The sequence below is a fragment of the Oncorhynchus nerka genome, linkage group LG18, assembly GCF_034236695.1.
Source record: "Oncorhynchus nerka isolate Pitt River linkage group LG18, Oner_Uvic_2.0, whole genome shotgun sequence".
NCBI classification, from domain to species: domain Eukaryota; kingdom Metazoa; phylum Chordata; class Actinopteri; order Salmoniformes; family Salmonidae; genus Oncorhynchus; species Oncorhynchus nerka.
Genome location: NC_088413.1, coordinates 82,432,383 through 82,450,301, shown reverse-complemented (window position 1 = coordinate 82,450,301; position 17,919 = coordinate 82,432,383). Strand labels below are relative to the sequence as shown.

General features: G+C 46.1%; 1 protein-coding gene across 1 annotated transcript in view; it reads right to left on the bottom strand.

The window, feature by feature from the left end:
* Positions 1–9,971, bottom strand: part of LOC115125073 (solute carrier family 2, facilitated glucose transporter member 1) — a 54,913-nt gene extending 44,942 nt beyond the window's left edge. Inside the window, exons 1-4 of the mRNA XM_065003302.1 lie at positions 9,957–9,971; positions 9,620–9,718; positions 1,507–1,667; positions 18–258 (exon numbers count right to left, since the gene is read on the bottom strand). Of these exons, the coding sequence (XP_064859374.1) occupies positions 18–258; positions 1,507–1,667; positions 9,620–9,718; positions 9,957–9,971 (516 nt within the window). The remainder of the gene's footprint in view (positions 1–17; positions 259–1,506; positions 1,668–9,619; positions 9,719–9,956) is intronic.
* Between the last annotated feature and the right edge of the window lie 7,948 nt (positions 9,972–17,919).

Genomic DNA, 17,919 nt, shown 5'->3' with positions numbered 1-17,919 from the left:
ACAACGTCTTTTCTCACCATGCCCAGGAGTATGCCCGTAGCGAAGGACACCTGGTTGAGGGTAGCGAAGGCCCCTCTGAGGTTGGTGGGGGAGACTTCCTGGATGTAGAGAGGGTTGAGACACATCACAAGGCCACAGAACAGACCGAACACCAGCCGACCAACGATCAGCATCTCAAAGGACTCATTGGCTTTAGAGGCAAACATCAGACAGGCTCCCACCACCGACAGGGCATTCACTATCAGGATGGAGTTACGCCTGAGGAGAGGGAAGAGGGATTCAATCAATCAACCAATCAGTCAATCAATCAACCAATCAGTCCCTATCAGGATGGAGTTACGCCTGAGGAGAGGGAAGAGGGATTCAATCAATCAACCAATTAGTCAATCAATCAACCAATCAGTCACTATCAGGATGGAGTTACGCCTGAGGAGAGGGAAGAGGGATTCAATCAATCAACCAATCAGTCAATCAATCAACCAATCAGTCCCTATCAGGATGGAGTTACGCCTGAGGAGAGGGAAGAGGGATTCAATCAATCAACCAATTAGTCAATCAATCAGCCAATCAGTCACTATCAGGATGGAGTTACGCCTGAGGAGAGGGAAGAGGGATTCAATCAATCAACCAATCAGTCAATCAATCAATCAACCAATCAGTCACTATCAAGATGGAGTTACGTCTGAGAAGAGGGAAGAGGGATTCAATCAATCAACCAATCAATCAGGCAATCGATCAATCAATCGAGATAAGTATTTTTCAGAAATTCCAGTTGGAAGATTCCTGGAATAAATTAGGGAATAAGCCGGAAATGGAATCCGTGGATTTCTGGAACGCCTGCCGAAGCAACACTAGGTAGAACCCACCTGCCGAAGCAACACTAGGTAGAACCCACCTGCCGAAGCAACACTAGGTAGAACCCACCTGCCGAAGCAACACTAGGTAGAACCCACCTGCCGAAGCAACACTAGGTAGAACCCTACTTGCCGAAGCAACACAGGGTAGAAACCACCTGCCGAAGCAACACCAGGTAGAACCCACCTGCTGAAGCAACAGTAGGTAGAACCCACCTGCCGAAGCAACACTAGGCAGAACCCACCTGCCGAAGCAACACTAGGTAGAACCCACCTACCGAAGCAACACCAGGTAGAACCCACCTGCCGAAGCAACACTAGGTTGAACCCATCTGCCGAAGCAACACTAGGTAGAACCCACCTGCCGAAGCAACACTAGGTAGAACCCACCTACCGAAGCAACACTAGGTAGAACCCACCTGCCCGAAGCAACACTAGGTAGAACCCACCTGCCGAAGCAACACTAGGTAGAACCCACCTGCCGAAGCAACACCAGTTAGAACCCACCTGCCGAAGCAACACTAGGTAGAACCCACCTGCCGAAGCAACACCAGTTAGAACCCACCTGCCGAAGCAACACTAGGTAGAACCCACCTGCCGAAGCAACACTAGGTAGAACCCACCTGCCGAAGCAACACCAGTTAGAACCCACCTGCCGAAGGTGTCAGCAAGACACTTGACCCCTAGTGACCCCAGCAGGGCTCCAAAGTCCTTGATGCTGACGGAGAGGGACCACAGGAAGGTCAGGCTGTGATCTGGCATTGACTGATTATGTCTGGACCACCAGGTGTGGTTGAAGAACTCCTCGATGATCTGAGCAAGAGATGTCATAAGTGAAAACGGAAACAAATTGATTTGTCACATGCTTTGTAAACAACCGATGTAGACTAATAGTGAAATTCTTAACTCCGTGCCCTTCCCAACCATGCAGAGACGTAGGTGCACACAGGTCGAAAAAAACATTTGAGGTGACAATGGCGGGTCTCGTTGGCAATAAATTAGTTTAAAACAATTCTGAAATCAAAGCTTACCCTGAGTTCCAGTGTTGTGTTGGATAGTCATAGCCAGCTAGCTAACATAGCATCCCTCTGTTTGAGAAAAAAATGACGAAATGTCTCTCTCTGTGTGTACAGTAAGTATATGGAAGGGGGTGAGAACCATGAGCCTCCTAGGTTTTGTATTGAAGTCAATGGAGCCAGAGGAGGACGGAAACTAGCTGTCCGCCGGCTACACCATCGTGTTACCCTACAGAGTCCTGTTGAGGCTACTGTAGACCTGCATTGCAAAACAGTATGTTTTAATCTGTGAATATATTTAGTCTAGTTTTATCTAAAAAGGACAACTTTTTAAGTGTATCCCTTCCTCCTCTGAGGAGCCACCAATGCTATATACACGGGGTACCAGTACCGAGTCGATATCCAGGGGTACGAGTACCGAGTCGATATCCAGGGGTACCAGTACCGAGTCGATATCCAGGGGTACCAGTACCGAGTCGATATCCAGGGGTACCAGTACAGAGTCGATGTCCAGGGGTACCAGTACCGAGTCGTATCCAGGGGTACCAGTACGGAGTCGATGTCCAGGGGTACCAGTACGGAGTCGATATCCAGGGGTACCAGTACCGAGTCGATGTCCAGGGGTACCAGTACCGAGTCGTATCCAGGGGTACCAGTACGGAGTCGATGTCCAGGGGTACCAGTACCGAGTCGATATCCAGGGGTACCAGTACCGAGTCGATGTCCAGGGGTACCAGTACGGAGTCGATGTCCAGGGGTACCAGTACGGAGTCGATGTCCAGGGGTACCAGTACCGAGTCGATATCCAGGGGTACCAGTACCGAGTCGATATCCAGGGGTACCAGTACCGAGTCGATATCCAGGGGTACCAGTACCGAGGCGATATCCAGGGGTACCAGTACGGAGTCGATGTCCAGGGGTACCAGTACCGAGTCGATGTCCAGGGGTACCAGTGCCGAGTCGATGTCCAGGGGTACCAGTACGGAGTCGATATCCAAGGGTACCAGTACCGAGTTGATGTCCAGGGGTACCAGTATGGGGTCGATGTCCAGGGGTACCAGTACCGAGTTGATGTCCAGGGGTACCAGTATGGGGTCGATGTCCAGGGGTACCAGTACCGAGTTGATGTCCAGGGGTACCAGTACCGAGTCGATATCCAGGGGTACCAGTACGGAGTCGATATCCAGGGGTACCAGTACCGAGTCGATGTCCAGGGGTACCAGTACTGAGTCGATGTCCAGGGGTACCAGTACCGAGTCGATATCCAGGGGTACCAGTACGGAGTCGATATCCAGGGGTACCAGTACCGAGTCGATGTCCAGGGGTACCAGTACCGAGTCGATGTCCAGGGGTACGAGATAACTAAGGTAGATGCGTACATATAGGTAGTGACTAGGCAACAGGAAAGATGATAAACAGTAGCAGCCGCGTATGTGATGAGTGAAAATAGTTCAAAAAGAGTAAATGCAGATAGTCCAGGAAGCTATTGGTCCAGGTAGCTATTGGTCCAGGTAGCTATTGGTCCAGGTAGCTATTGGTCCAGGTAACTACTGGTCCAGGTAGATATTGGTCCAGGTAGCTATTGGTCCAGGTAGCTATTAGTCCAGGAAGCTATTGGTCCAGGTAGCTATTGGTCCAGGTAGCTATTGGTCCAGGAAGCTATTGGTCCAGGTAGCTATTGGTCCAGGTAGCTATTGGTCCAGGTAGCTATTGGTCCTGGTAGCTATTGGTCCAGGTAGCTATTGGTCCAGGAAGCTATTGGTCCAGGTAGCTATTTGTCCAGGTACCTATTGGTCCAGGTAGCTATTGGTCCAGGTAGCTATTGGTCCAGGTAGCTATTGGTCCAGGTAGCTTTTGGTCCAGGTAGCTATTGGTCCAGGTAGCTATTGGTCCAGGTAGATATTGGTCCAGGTAGCTATTGGTCCAGGTAGCTATTGGTTAACTCTTTATCAGTCAGTCCAGGTAGCTATTGGTCCAGGTAGCTATTGGTCCAGGTAGCTATTGGTCCAGGAAGCTATTGGTCCAGGTAGCTATTGGTCCAGGTAGCTATTGGTCCAGGTAGCTGTTGGTCCAGGTAGCTATTGGTCCAGGTAGCTATTGGTCCAGGTAGCTATTGGTTAACTCTTTATCAGTCAGTCCAGGTAGCTATTGGTCCAGGTAGCTATTGGTCCAGGTAGCTATTGGTTAACTCTTTATCAGTCAGTCCAGGTAGCTATTGGTTAACTCTTTATCAGTCAGTCCAGGTAGCTATTGGTCCAGGTAGCTATTGGTCCAGGTAGCTATTGGTTAACTCTTTATCAGTCAGTCCAGGTAGCTTTTGGTCCAGGTAGCTACTGGTCCAGGTAGCTAGCGGTCTTATGGCTTGGTGGTGGAAGTTGTCAGGGTCCTGCTGGTTCTAGACTCGGTGCATCGGTACCGCTTGCCGTGCACAACCCTCTGTAGCGCCTTTCTGTCAGATGCCGAGCAGTTACCATACCAAGCAGTGATGTACTGGGCTGTACGCACTACCCTCTGTAGAGCCTTTCTGTCAGATGCCGAACAGTTACCATACCAAGCGGTGATGCAGCCAGTCATTATGCTCTCGATGGTGCAGCTGTTGAACGTTTTGAGTTTCCGAGGGCCCCAAGCCAAGTCTTTTTTCAGCCTTCCGGAAGAGGAAGTGCTGTTGTCGTGCCTTCCTCACAACTTTCTTGGTGTTTGGAGGACCATGTTACTTCCTTAGTGATGTGGACACCAAGGAACTTGAAGCTCTTGACCCGCTTCACTACAGCCCCCATCAATGTGGATCGGGGAACTCTCGGCCCTCCGTTTCCTGTAGTCTTACAATAATCTCCTTTGTCTTGCTGACGTTGAGGAAGAGGTTGTTGTCCTGGCACCACACTGCCAGGTCTCTGACCTCCTCCCTATAAGCTGTATCATCATCATCGGTGATCAGGCCTACCACCAATGTGTCGTCAGCAAACCTAATGATGGTGTTGTTGCGTGGCCACGCAACCGTAAACAATTAAGTAAGCCTTGTCTGAGCCAGAACGACCCATAGGGCAGGAGCCTCTCTCCTGATTCTGTAGTGTGAGGCAGTCAGAACGGCCCAGAGGGCAGGAGCCTCTCTCCTGATTCTGTAGTGTGAGGCAGTCAGAACGGCCCAGAGGGCAGGAGCCTCTCCTGATTCTGTAGTGTGAGGCAGCCAGAACGGCCCATAGGGCAGGGGCCTCTCCTGATTCTGTAGTGTGAGGCAGTCAGAACGGCCCAGAGGGCAGGAGCCTCTCCTGATTCTGTAGTGTGAGGCAGCCAGAACAGCCCAGAGGGCAGGAGCCTATCTCCTGATTCTGTAGTGTGAGGCAGTCAGAACGGCCCAGAGGGCAGGAGCCTCTCCTGATTCTGTAGTGTGAGGCAGCCAGAACGGCCCATAGGGCAGGGGCCTCTCCTGATTCTGTAGTGTGAGGCATCTTGATGTATAAGTACACCATAGAGATCCTATTAAACTAAAGTTCTAATATGTAATTCTTTGAAGTGGACAGGACACTAGTCAGAGAAAATGACATATTATAAACCTTATTATTAGACAATATAAAGGCTCATATATGCTTATAACAAGTTATGAGGCCATTAAAGCATTATAGAAGAGATGTTAGCAGCTCTCCAGGTCTCCCTTATAATATAATAATAATAATAATAATAATAATAATAACAATAATAACAACAATAACAATAATACCAATAATAACAATAATAATAATAATAACAATAACAACAACAATACTATTAATAATAACAAAAATAACAATAATAACAACAATAATAACAATAATAACAACAATAATAACAATAATAACAATAATAACAACAATAATAATAATAATAACAATAATAACAATAATAACAACAACAATAATAATAATAACAATAATAACAATAATAACAACAATAATAACAATAATAACAATAATAACAATAATAACAACAACAATAATAATAATAATAACAATAACAACAACAATAATAACAATAATAATAATAATAACAATAATAACAATATTAACAATAATAACAATAATAATAATAATAATAATAATAATAATAACAATAGTAACAATAATAATAATAATAATAATAACAATAGTAACAATAATAACAATAATAACAATAATAATAATAACAATAATAATAATAACAATAATAATAATAGTAACAATAATAATAATAATAACAATAGTAACAATAATAACAATAATAACAAATAATAATAATAATAATAACAATAATAATAATAATAATAATAATAACAATAATAATAATAATAATAATAACAATAATGTATAAAACTTCTGTATTAAACTTGATGACATAATCTCAAAGTGCTTGTAAAGCAAAAATAAATAACAAGAATTGATTGTTTAAGAAATATAGGCTACAACAGTGGCTAGATCAAGTCTGTTTGAGTGTTTGTTGAAGCGTCCAGCAGATGGACAGCCGTGGTGATGAGAGGATCGGGAAGCTACCGTGCCTTCAGAAATTATTCATACCCCTTGATTTATTCCCCATTTTGTTGTGTTACAGCCGGAATTCAAAATGGATTAAATATATGTTTCTCTCACCCATAGACACACAATACTCCAATAATGTCAAAGTGAAAACATGTTTTTAGAAATGTTTGCAAATGTATTAAAAATGAAATGCAGAAATATCTCATTTAAGTATTCACACCTCTGTGTCAATACCTTATAGAAGCATCTTTGGCAGAGATTACCGCTTTCTGGGTAAGTCTCTAAGAGCTTTCCACACCTGGATTGTGCAACATTTGCACATTATTCTTTTCTAAAATTCTTCAAACTGGTTGTTGATCGTTGCTGGACAACCATTGTTGATCGTTGTTAGACAACCATTGTTGATCATTGCTAGACAACCATTGTTGATCGTTGTTAGACAACCATTGTTGATCGACAACCATTGTTGATCATTGACAACCATTGTTGATCGTTGTTAGACAACCATTGTTGATCGTTGTTAGACAACCATTGTTGATCGTTGCTAGACAACCATTGTTGATTGTTGCTAGACATCCATTTTCAGGTCTTGCCATAGATTTTCAAGCATAATTAACTCAAAATGTGTAACTAGGCCACTCAGGAACATTCCTGTCTTCTTGGTCAGCAAATCCAGTGTAGATTTGGCCTTGTGTTTTAGGTTATTGTCCTGATAAAAAGTGAATTCTTCTCCCAGTGTCTGGTGGAAAACAGCTTTTCCTCGTCCGTCTGTATCTTTGTTGTGACTGGATGTATTGATACACCATCCAAAGTGTAATGAATAACTTCACCATGCTGAAAAGGGATATTCAATGTCTGTTTTTTATTATTTTTACCCATCTACCAATAGGTGCCCTTCTATGCGAGGCCTTGGAAAACCTCCCTGGTCTTTGCGGTTGAATCTGTGTTTGAAATTCACTGCTCGACTGAGATGAGTGGGGTACAGAGACGAGGTAGTTATTCAAAAAGTCATGCTAAACACATGTTGAACACTGTCAGCAGCTCACACAGAGTGAGTCCAATGCAAATTATTATGTGACTTGTTAAACTAAATTTGACTCCTGATCTTAATTTAGGCTTGCCATTACAAAGAGGTTGAATACTTATTGACCGAATACATTTCAGATTCAGTTTGAATTAATTAAGAAAATCAAATCAAAATTAAACCATAATTCCACGTTGACATTATGGGGTATTATGGGTAGGACAGTGACGCAATATCTAAATTTAATACATTTTAAATTCAGGCTGTAAGGCACAAAATGTGGAAAAAATCAAGGGATGTGAATATTTTCTGAAGATTGTCAGTGGAGGTGGGAAATGGTGGCCAGCTCTGCATGTCGGCAGGCAGACAGGCAGACAGGCAGACAGACAGACAGACAGACAGACAGACAGACAGACAGACAGACAGACAGACAGGCAGACAGGCAGAGGCAGGCAGGCAGGCAGGCAGGCAGGCAGCAGGCAGGCAGGCAGGCAGGACAGAGGCAGACAGACAGACAGGCAGACAGGCAGACAGGCAGGCAGGCAGACAGGCAGGCAGGCAGGCAGACAGGCAGGCAGGCAGACAGGCAGTCTCTTCTCTGTATTGGGAGTCTTGTGATGAAGTTTGAGCTCCCCACAGAGTACAGCTCATTTCTTATTTCAGAAGTATCCTCCTGAGCCAACGAAAAAACTCTGAATGCATAGCCTCCTCTTGGGTCAACGTTGGTGAAAAACTCTCTATGGGTGTTATTCAAATGAAAACACACTTGCTAGCTACCATTAGCTAGTCTGTTGACAGCGCTAGATTTTCATCAAATTACGGGCAGGAATCCAATGAATGACATCAAATCATTACCGGCACTCATTTAGCTATTTGAACATTTAAAAGTTTATAAAAAAATATTGACAGAAAAACGTAGGCGCCATGGCAACTATAGGCTATTTACACAGAGGAAGACCTTAAAATTCTGCTCAACGCCACGCCACTCCACGTAAATAAAGAGGTGTATAGCAGATAGTGTTGCACCTGGCCACTACCTAACAATTCTAGTGCAGACTGATTAAAATTACTTACAGATGTCCCTGAACACTTTAATCATTACACGCAGAGAGAGAGAGAGAGAGAGAGAGAGAGAGAGAGAGAGAAAGAGAGAGAGAGAGAGAGAGAGAGAGAGAGAGAGAGAGAGAGAGAGAGAGAGAGAGAGAGAGAGAGAGAGAGAGAGAGAGAGAAAGAGAGAGCGAGAGAGAGAGAGAGAGAGAGAGAGAGAGAGAAAGAGAAAGAGAAAGAGAAAGAGAGAGAGAGAGAGAGAGAGAGAGAGAGAGAGAGATAGATAGAGAGATGTCTGAATTGCATCCGCCCAATCACACCATTCTCCTATAAGTCAGATCGATTTCATTATAAGTACCTGTGCGCAAACAGTAAACCATCCAACCCTACTTGCCTAGGAGTAAGACTGCCTGGGCCTGAATAGGAAAGTTGGGATTGTCAAGTTTATTCAGTGTTTTATAGAAGCTGTGAGATGTTTGCATGCGGCTGAATGGGATGCAGGTACTACCTGGCTTCCCAGTGCTCTACCCACCCTCGCGTCATCCTGCTACCCACTCGGAGCTCACCATGGTTCTGCCCTCCCCACCCTCCCTGCCTGGCTCTCACCCTGGTTCTGCCCTCCCCACCCTCCCTGCCTGGCTCTCACCATGGCTCTGCCCTTCCCACTCTCCCTGCCTGGCTCTCACCCTGGTTCTGCCCTCCCCACTCTCCCTGCCTGGCTCTCACCCTGGCCCTTCCCACTCTCCTGCCTGGCTCTCCCATGGCTCTGCCCTTCCCCTCTCCCTGCCTGGCTCTCACCCTGGTTCTGCCCTTCCCCTCTCCCTGCCTGGCTCCCCATGGCTCTGCCCTTCCCCTCTCCCTGCCTGGCTCTCACCCTGGTTCTGCCCTCCCCATTCTCCCTGCCTGGCTCTCACCCTGGTTCTGCCCTCCCCACTCTCCCTGCCTGGCTCTCACCCTGGTTCTGCCCTCCCCACCCTCCCTGCCTGGCTCTCACCCTGGTTATGCCCTCCCCACCCTCCCTGCCTGGCTCTCACCCTGGTTCTGCCCTCCCCACCCTCCCTGCCTGGCTCTCACCCTGGTTTTGCCCTTCCCACCCTCCCTGCCTGGCTCTCACCCTGGTTTTGCCCTTCCCACCCTCCCTGCCTGGCTCTCACCCTGGTTCTGCCCTCCCCACCCTCCCTGCCTGGTTCTCACCCTTGCTGGGGCGTTGACATTGCCTGTGTGGTAGCCGATCTGGAGGGAGCCGAACACAGCTGCCAGGATGGAAGTCAGGAGCGTGGCGGTCATTTGGCTCTGGTCAGGACCCAGTCAGTCAGGGAGAGAACACACAGGGGTTAAAGATCAAGGGTCAGTTCACACACTGAACAATCACCTTGGGCCTAGCCATGGCACATGACCTCTAGTCCAAAGTAATTATCATTAACTGTACTGTCTCTCACATATATACTACCATATTCTGTAATCTATACCTAAAAACCAAACACACTTATCCTGTTTTCAATCACATGATTTTCAAAAGCAGTGAACTAACCTCCTTGGAAGCCATTAGGTTGTGTGAAATGTGATGTCACTCCCTGAGGAAAGAAGATGTAGCCTTTGTTTCTTATCTGGGAGTCAACACTGAGTTGGCACTTAGAAGTCAACACTGAGTTGGCACTTAGAAGTCAACACTGAGTTGATACTTAGAAGTCAACACTGAGTTGGCACTTAGAAGTCAACACTGAGTTGGCACTTAGAAGTCAACACTGAGTTGGCACTTAGAAGTTAACACTGAGTTGGCACTTAGAAGTCAACACTGAGTTGGTACTTAGAAGTCAACACTGAGTTGGCACTTAGAAGTCAACACTGAGTTGGCACTTAGAAGTCAACACTGAGTTGGCACTTAGAAGTCAACACTGAGTTGGCACTTAGAAGTCAACACTGAGTTGGTACTTAGAAGTCAACACTGAGTTGGTACTTAGAAGTCAACACTGAGTTGGCACTTAGAAGTCAACACTGAGTTGGTACCTAGAAGTCAACACTGAGTTGGTACTCAGAAGTCAGAAGTACCTAGAAGTCAACACTGAGTTGGCACTTAGAAGTCAACACTGAGTTGGTACTTAGGGTGAAGTTGCCCCAAGATGCTGATCGGTCAGTTTAGTATTTTCTACTAATAGTTAAGGTTAGGATTGGGGGAGGGAAACTTCACTAATGGTAAAGGTTAGAATTGTAGGAGAAGAAACTTCACCCTAGAGCACGAACTTACATGTACACTGAGTGTACAGAACATTAGGAACACCTTCCTAATATTGAGTTGCTCCCCTTTTGCCCTCAGATCAGCCTCAATTCATCGGGACATGGGACTCTACAAGGTGTCTAAAGCGTTCCACAGGGGTGCTGGCCCATGTTGACTCCAATGCTTCACGCAGTTGTGTCAAGTTGTCTGGATGTGTTTTGGGTGGTGGACCATTCTTGATAAACACGGGAAACTGTTGAGTGTGAAAAACTCAGCAGCGTTGCAGTTCTTGACAGAACCAGTGTGCCTGGCACCTACTACCATACCCCCGTTCAAAGACACTTCAATATTTTATCTTGCCCGTTCACCCTCTAAATGGCACACATACACAATCCATGTCTCAATTGTCTTCCCACTGATGAAAGTGAATTTAACAAGTGACATCAGTAAGGAATCAATAGCTTTCACCCGAATTCACCTGGTCAGTCTATGTCATGGAAAGAGCAGGTGTTCCTAATGTTTTTGTCCAGTCAGTGTACGTTATAAGAAGTTCCAACAAGGAAATCACACTGGACAACCATGTGTTAAGTCACAGGGTTGGCAGGAGAATGGTTAATAACACTGGTCTGACAGAGGAACCCTTATCATGACGGGCTGGCCGTTCATCAGGTGGTAATATGGATAAAACAAATCACATTGATAGATCGTATCATTTACACTACCGAATCAGTGGAAATTGGCTGGTAGATTTGACATCCGGTACTATAGCCAGACAATAAGAACACAATACACATAATATCAGAAACGGATTATGTTATACTGAATTCTCTTCTATTCTTGGTGCCAAAGTAATTTCATGATCACAAAAATCGGGTTATTTTTGTTGTTGGTGTTTCTACAATCAGATATTTAAGTAATGCGAAGGCTACAATCTACAGTATATCGTCTTCTGTCGCAGGCTTCACGAAGTGAGCAAAGGCTGCAGTCTACATGGAATAAGTATTGTCAAGCTCTCCAGCTGGATCTTTGTGACACAGAACCTTAACTAACGTCCCGTAACCTCCCGAAAAAGAGTCTTACCTGAGCCGTGCGATGACCTGGGCTTCTTTCCCTTCCTAGAAGCCTATAATTGATGATACGATCAGTAATATTCAGTTATTAGTCCTTGCTGTTCTCACTTCTCCTGTGAATGTCCTGTGTTTGTCCTCTCTTCATCCCTCGCCTCCTTCTGCAGTAGCAGAAGGTCTTCTGTCCCCCCCCCCCGTTACCCACAACCCCCTGCTACCCCACCAACGGTGTAGGATGAACTTGTCCCTGAACAATGATCTTGGGTCAGCTTTGCATACTCCCCACTAATGGTTAAGGTTAGGATTGATCGAAGGGAAGCCGATCCTAGATCTGTACTTAGGGAAAACATAGCCCATGAGAACAGTGATGAAGTCACATCCAGCTGGTGAATTTGGGGAAGGCCTGAGAGAATGGTACAATGGCAGAGCTGGGCCTCCAGTGGTCAGAGGGAACAAGCAGAGACCCACCCTCCCACCCCGGCCACCCTGGCTGGGACACTGGGTATACATTACGTAGAGGAAATGTACCACATTGTACTTGTTTCACCCTGGCTGATCTGTCCATTGCTAAACGAACAACACAACATTCAGAGTCATCTACAAAAGGAAATCAGACACGGTTAGGAGAAACAATCATTTTGTAATGTCGAGTGCCACTACACATTAGCTTAGTAAAGTAAGAACACACAGAAGGTTTAACATGGGGTTATTGGTGTTCAATACACTGATCAGCTTCCACCCAGCCATCACACATAGGCGGAACTATTTCCAGGCACGAGGGTTTTAATTGACTACCATGAGCTGGAATGGCGGGAACATCCTTTAGGGATTGTCAGAATGTGATTTAGCTACATACACCTGTCCAGAGTCATATCAGGGAGTGAACATATGGTGCTTTTGGGGTGGCAGGGTAGCCTTGGACTAGTAATTGAAAGGTTGCAAGTTCAAACCCTCGAACTGACCAGGTACAAATCTGTCGTTCTGCCCCTGAACAGGCAGTTAAACCACTGTTCCTAGGCTGTCATTGAAAATAAGAATTTGTTCTTAACTGACTTGCCTAGTTAAATAAATAAATAAATTTAAATATTTTTTTTTACCTACACACACCTGTCCAGAGCCATATCAGTGAGAGATTTACCTACACACACACCACTGGAGGAATGCTTATAGGTGGGTCATTTCCCACCCAGGTCCCCAGATGGTAAAACAGGTCCCACTGGAGGAATGCTTATAGGTGGGTCATTTCCCACCCAGGTCCCCAGATGGTAAAACAGGTCCCACTGGAGGAATGCTTATAGGTGGGTCATTTCCCACCCGGGTCCCCAGATGGTAAAACAGGTCCCACTGGAGGAATGCTTATAGGTGGGTCATTTCCCACCCAGGTCCCCAGATGGTAAAACAGGTCCCACTGGAGGAATGCTTATAGGTGGGTCATTTCCCACCCAGGTCCCCAGATGGTAAAACAGGTCCCACTGGAGGAATGCTTATAGGTGGGTCATTTCCCACCCGGGCCCCCAGATGGTAAAACAGGTCCCACTGGAGGAATGCTTATAGGTGGGTCATTTCCCACCCGGGTCCCCAGATGGTAAAACAGGTCCCACTGGAGGAATGCTTATAGGTGGGTCATTTCCCACCAGGGTCCCCAGATGGTAAAACAGGTCCCACTGCAGCAGACTTCCAAGCATTGAGGAAGAACACATATCTGATGGACAGATTAACTACATGTGCAATATGGGCAATCATAGAATATTTGTGTCTCTTCGGGAATACAGTGTCTAGACCAAATACATATTTTGTTCTAGAGTTCCTGAAGATGCTGGCCACTGCTGACGCTGAGATATCAGGAATTCTGAATATTATTATGGGGGTGAGAACTGTGGTCTTGGTTGAAAATCCTTGACAAAAATGTGTTAAAGGTGATGGAGATGAAATCAGAGTTTTCTATTAGAATCCCATGTAACCTTTAATTCAGGTTGTTTTGGGGACTTTTCAGCTCCTCTCCCTGTTAGTTTGTTGAGATTTTCCCAAATCACTTTGCCATTTCCTTTAGCTTTTTTGATCTAAGAAAGAACTCTGCTTTTGCTTCATAGATCTAAGAAAGAACTATGCTTTTGTTTCATTGATCTAAGAAAGAACTATGCTTTTGTTTCATTGATCTAAGAAAGAACTCTGCTTTCGCTTCATTGATCTAAGAAAGAACTCTGCTTTCGCTTCATTGATCTAAGAAAGAACTCTGCTTTTGCTTCATTGATCTAAGAAAGAACTCTGCTTTTGTTTCATTGATCTAAGAAAGAACTCTGCTTTTGTTTCATTGATCTAAGAAAGAACTCTGCTGTTGCTTCATTGATCTAAGAAAGAATTCTGCTTTTGTTTCATTGATCTAAGAAAGAACTCTGCTTTTGTTTCATTGATCTAAGAAAGAACTCTGCTTTTGCTTCATTGATCTAAGAAAGAACTCTGCTTTTGTTTCATTGATCTAAGAAAGAACTCTGCTTTTGTTTCATTGATCTAAGAAAGAACTCTGCTTTCGCTTCATTGATCTAAGAAAGAACTCTGCTTTCGCTTCATTGATCTAAGAAAGAACTCTGCTTTTGTTTCATTGATCTAAGAAATAACTCTGCTTTTGCTTTTTTAAGTATTTCTAACCACCTTTTTTCTCAGCGATACAAATATTAATCTGTCATCATTCTGACTTCATGGGTGTTTTTCCAAGGAAAGATCCCGTTCTCACATCTGCCTCCAGAGGTCGCTGTTGAGCAATGGTAGAGAGGTTTTTCCAAGGAAAGATCCCGTTCTCACATCTGCCTCCAGAGGCCGCTGTTGAGCCATGGTAGAGAGGTTTTCCGTCTTGGCTTGATGTTTGAAATTTCCTTGTAAAAAAAAGAGGTATCCACTTTGTCAAATAGCTGACAGAAATGTTCTGTATCCAGACTCTGGGTCTTAATTGTTTAACAAATCAGACCAGTCAATTTGACTTATATCTGCATCGTAGTTACTCGGCTCACTTTTCTGGATATTTTTTATTGTATTGTTGCACATTAATATAGTTCTTAAATTATATATTTTTGTGAGTTTTCTAACCACCAATGTAACACTGTGGTGAGATATACCAGTTAGTAAGTTAGTGGACTTATTTATTAGATCAGGTCTGTTAGTAAACACCAGATCAATTTGAGTCTGGGACGTCTGTGTTACTCTGGTTGGTCCTTGCATTATTCGAGTCAGGTTGAAATAGTCTGTGATTTCTTGGAGTTTTTTCCTGCAAGTTTTGTTTTCACAGTTTATATTGAAATCGCCCATGAAGATGATCTCCTTCTCATGACCACATTCTTTAAGCATGGCATTTAGATGGTCATAAAACGAGATATCAGAAGTTGGTGGTCGATATAATCCAATAATAGTGAGAGACATATGCGGGGAAAGGAAAACATTCGGCCCCATACATTCAATGTCATTGGCATGTTACCATATGATATGATCGTATTTAAAGTTATCTTTCATGTACATAAGCAATCCACCTCCTCTGCCCTCTCCCCTGCTCCTCCTGAATATAGAATATCCAGGGACATTAAAGGCAGAAAAAGGAGAAGATTTCTTCAGTCTCAGAGAAACAGAAAAAAAAATCAAAGATTACTCACTCTTACAAATAATGCTACAAATATTCAGACGACCTCCCAATATCCTGGGCTTGGAACGATGGTCCCAGAACAGTTTAGCCTGATTGACGGTTTGAAAAAGTTTCATGGTACAAGGTTTTCTAATACCTGGGTTAAGAGGAAATTAGTTTCTGTCTCAATGGTAGGTTTTATTTGAGACATGTATCAAGAGTTGGCATTAAAATTAAATTATCTGCGCATTACTCTTTTCTCTTGAAAAGTCACGTTAGAATAGTTAGTTGTTTCAATAAATCATGTTCAACCATTCATCAATGATTTAGGTCTGGGTGGCAAATTAGGGGGACTTTTCTACACTTTTCTCAGAATTACATTCTCCATATCAGCATTTTGATTTGCATGTGACCTAACTCCAGACGGGGATCTTGTTACAGGAGGGTTCCTCTCCAGGAACAGGGTTGGAGCCCTGATGTAAACCTACAGGAGGGTTCCTCTCCAAGAACAGGGTTGGAGCCCTGATGTAAACCTACAGGAGGGTTCCTCTCCAGGAATAGAGTTGGAGCCCTGATGTAAACCTACAGGAGGGTTCCTCTCCAGGAACAGGGTTGGAGCCCTGATGTAAACCTACAGGAGGGTTCCTCTCCAGGAACAGAGTTGGAGCCCTGATGTAAACCTACAGGAGGGTTCCTCTCCAGGAACAGGGTTGGAGCCCTGATGTAACCTACAGGAGGGTTCCTCTCCAGGAACAGGGTTGGAACCCTGATGTAAACCTACAGGACAGGAACTCTCCAGGAACAGGGTTGGAGCCCTGGTGTAAACCTAAAGGAGGGTAGATCTCCAGGAACAGGGTTTGAGCCTTGGTGTAAATTTACGGACGTAGGGAGAGGGAGAAGGGAGGGAGAGGGAGAAGGGAGGGAGGAGGGGGAGGGGGAGGGGAGGGAGGGAGGAGGACGGAGGGAGGGAGAGGGAGGAGTGGTGAGGAGGGAGGAGGGAGGGAGATGGTGGTGGTGGTGTTGGTGGTGAGGGAAGAGGGAGAGAGTTTGTCCGACCCCCCACCTGGAACTATGCTACATCATCTGGTGGTGGTGGTGATGGGGGTGGTGGTGGTGGTGGTGTTGGTGTTGGTGGTGGTGTTGGTATTGTTGGTGGTGGTGGTGGTGATGGTGTGGTGGTGTTGGTGGTGGTGTTGGTGGTGGTGGTGGTGATGGTGATGGTGGTGGAGATGGTGTGGTGGTGGTGGTAGTGGTGATGGTGGTGTTGGTGTTGGTGTTGGTGGTGATGGTGTTGATGGTGTGGTGGTGGTGGTGGTGGTGAGGTTGATTGTGGTGGTGGTGAGGATGATGGTGGTGGTGGTGTTGGTGGTGATGGTGTTGATGGTGTGGTGGTGGTGTTGGTGGTGAGGATGATGGTGGTGGTGTTGGTGGTGGTGGTGGTGGTGATGGTGGTGAGGATGATGGTGGTGGTGTTGGTGGTGGTGGTGATGGTGTGGTGGTGTTGGTGTTGGTGATGGTGGTGATGGTGGTGGTGGTGGTGGTGATGGTGGTGGTGGTGATGGTGCGGTGGTGGTGGTGGTGTTGGTGATGGTGTTGGTGGTGGTAGTGGTGATGGTGGTGGTGATGGTGGTGGTGATGGTGGTGATGGTGGTGGGGGTAGAGGTGGTGATGGTGGTGGTGGTGTTGGTGTTGGTGATGGTGTTGGTGGTGGTAGTGGTGATGGTGGTGGTGATGGTGGTGGTGATGGTGGTGATGGTGTGGTGGTGTTGGTGATGGTGGTGGTGGTGGTGGTGATGGTGATGGTGGTGATGGTGTTGGTGTTGGTGGTGGTGTTGGTATTGTTGGTGGTGGTGGTGGTGGTGATGGTGGTGATGGTGTGGTGGTGTTGGTGGTGGTGTTGGTGATGGTGGTGGTGGTGGTGGTGGTGATGGTGGTGATGGTGTGGTGGTGGTGGTGATGGTGGTGGTGGTGGTGTTGGTGGTGGTGGTGATGGTGGGGTTGGTGGTGGTGGTGATGGTGGTGGTGATGGTGTGGTGGTGGTGGTAGTGGTGATGGTGGTGATGGGGGTGTTGGTGGTGGTGTTGGTGGTGATGGTGTTGATGGTGTGGTGGTGGTGGTGGTGGTGGTGAGGATGATTGTGGTGGTGGTGGTGAGGATGATGGTGGTGGTGTTGGTGGTGGTGGTGATGGTGGGATTGGTGGTGGTGATGGTGGTGGTGGTGGTGGTGATGGTGGTGGTGGTGGTGATGGTGGTGATGGTGTGGTGGTGTTGGTGTTGGTGGTGGTGGTGAGGATGATTGGCGGTGGTGGTGGTGAGGATGATGGTGGTGGTGTTGGTGGTGGTGGTGATGGTGGGGTTGGTGGTGGTGATGGTGGTGGTGGTGGTGGTGATGGTGGTGGTGGTGGTGATGGTGGTGATGGTGTGGTGGTGTTGGTGTTGGTGATGGTGGTGGTGGTGATGGTGATGGTGGTGATGGTGGTGATGGTGTGGTGGTGTTGGTAGTGGTGTTGGTGGTGGTGTGATGGTGGTGGTGGTGGTGGTGGTGGTGGTGGTGGTGGTGTTGGTGGTGATGGTGGTGGTGGTGATGGTGGTGATGGTGGTGATG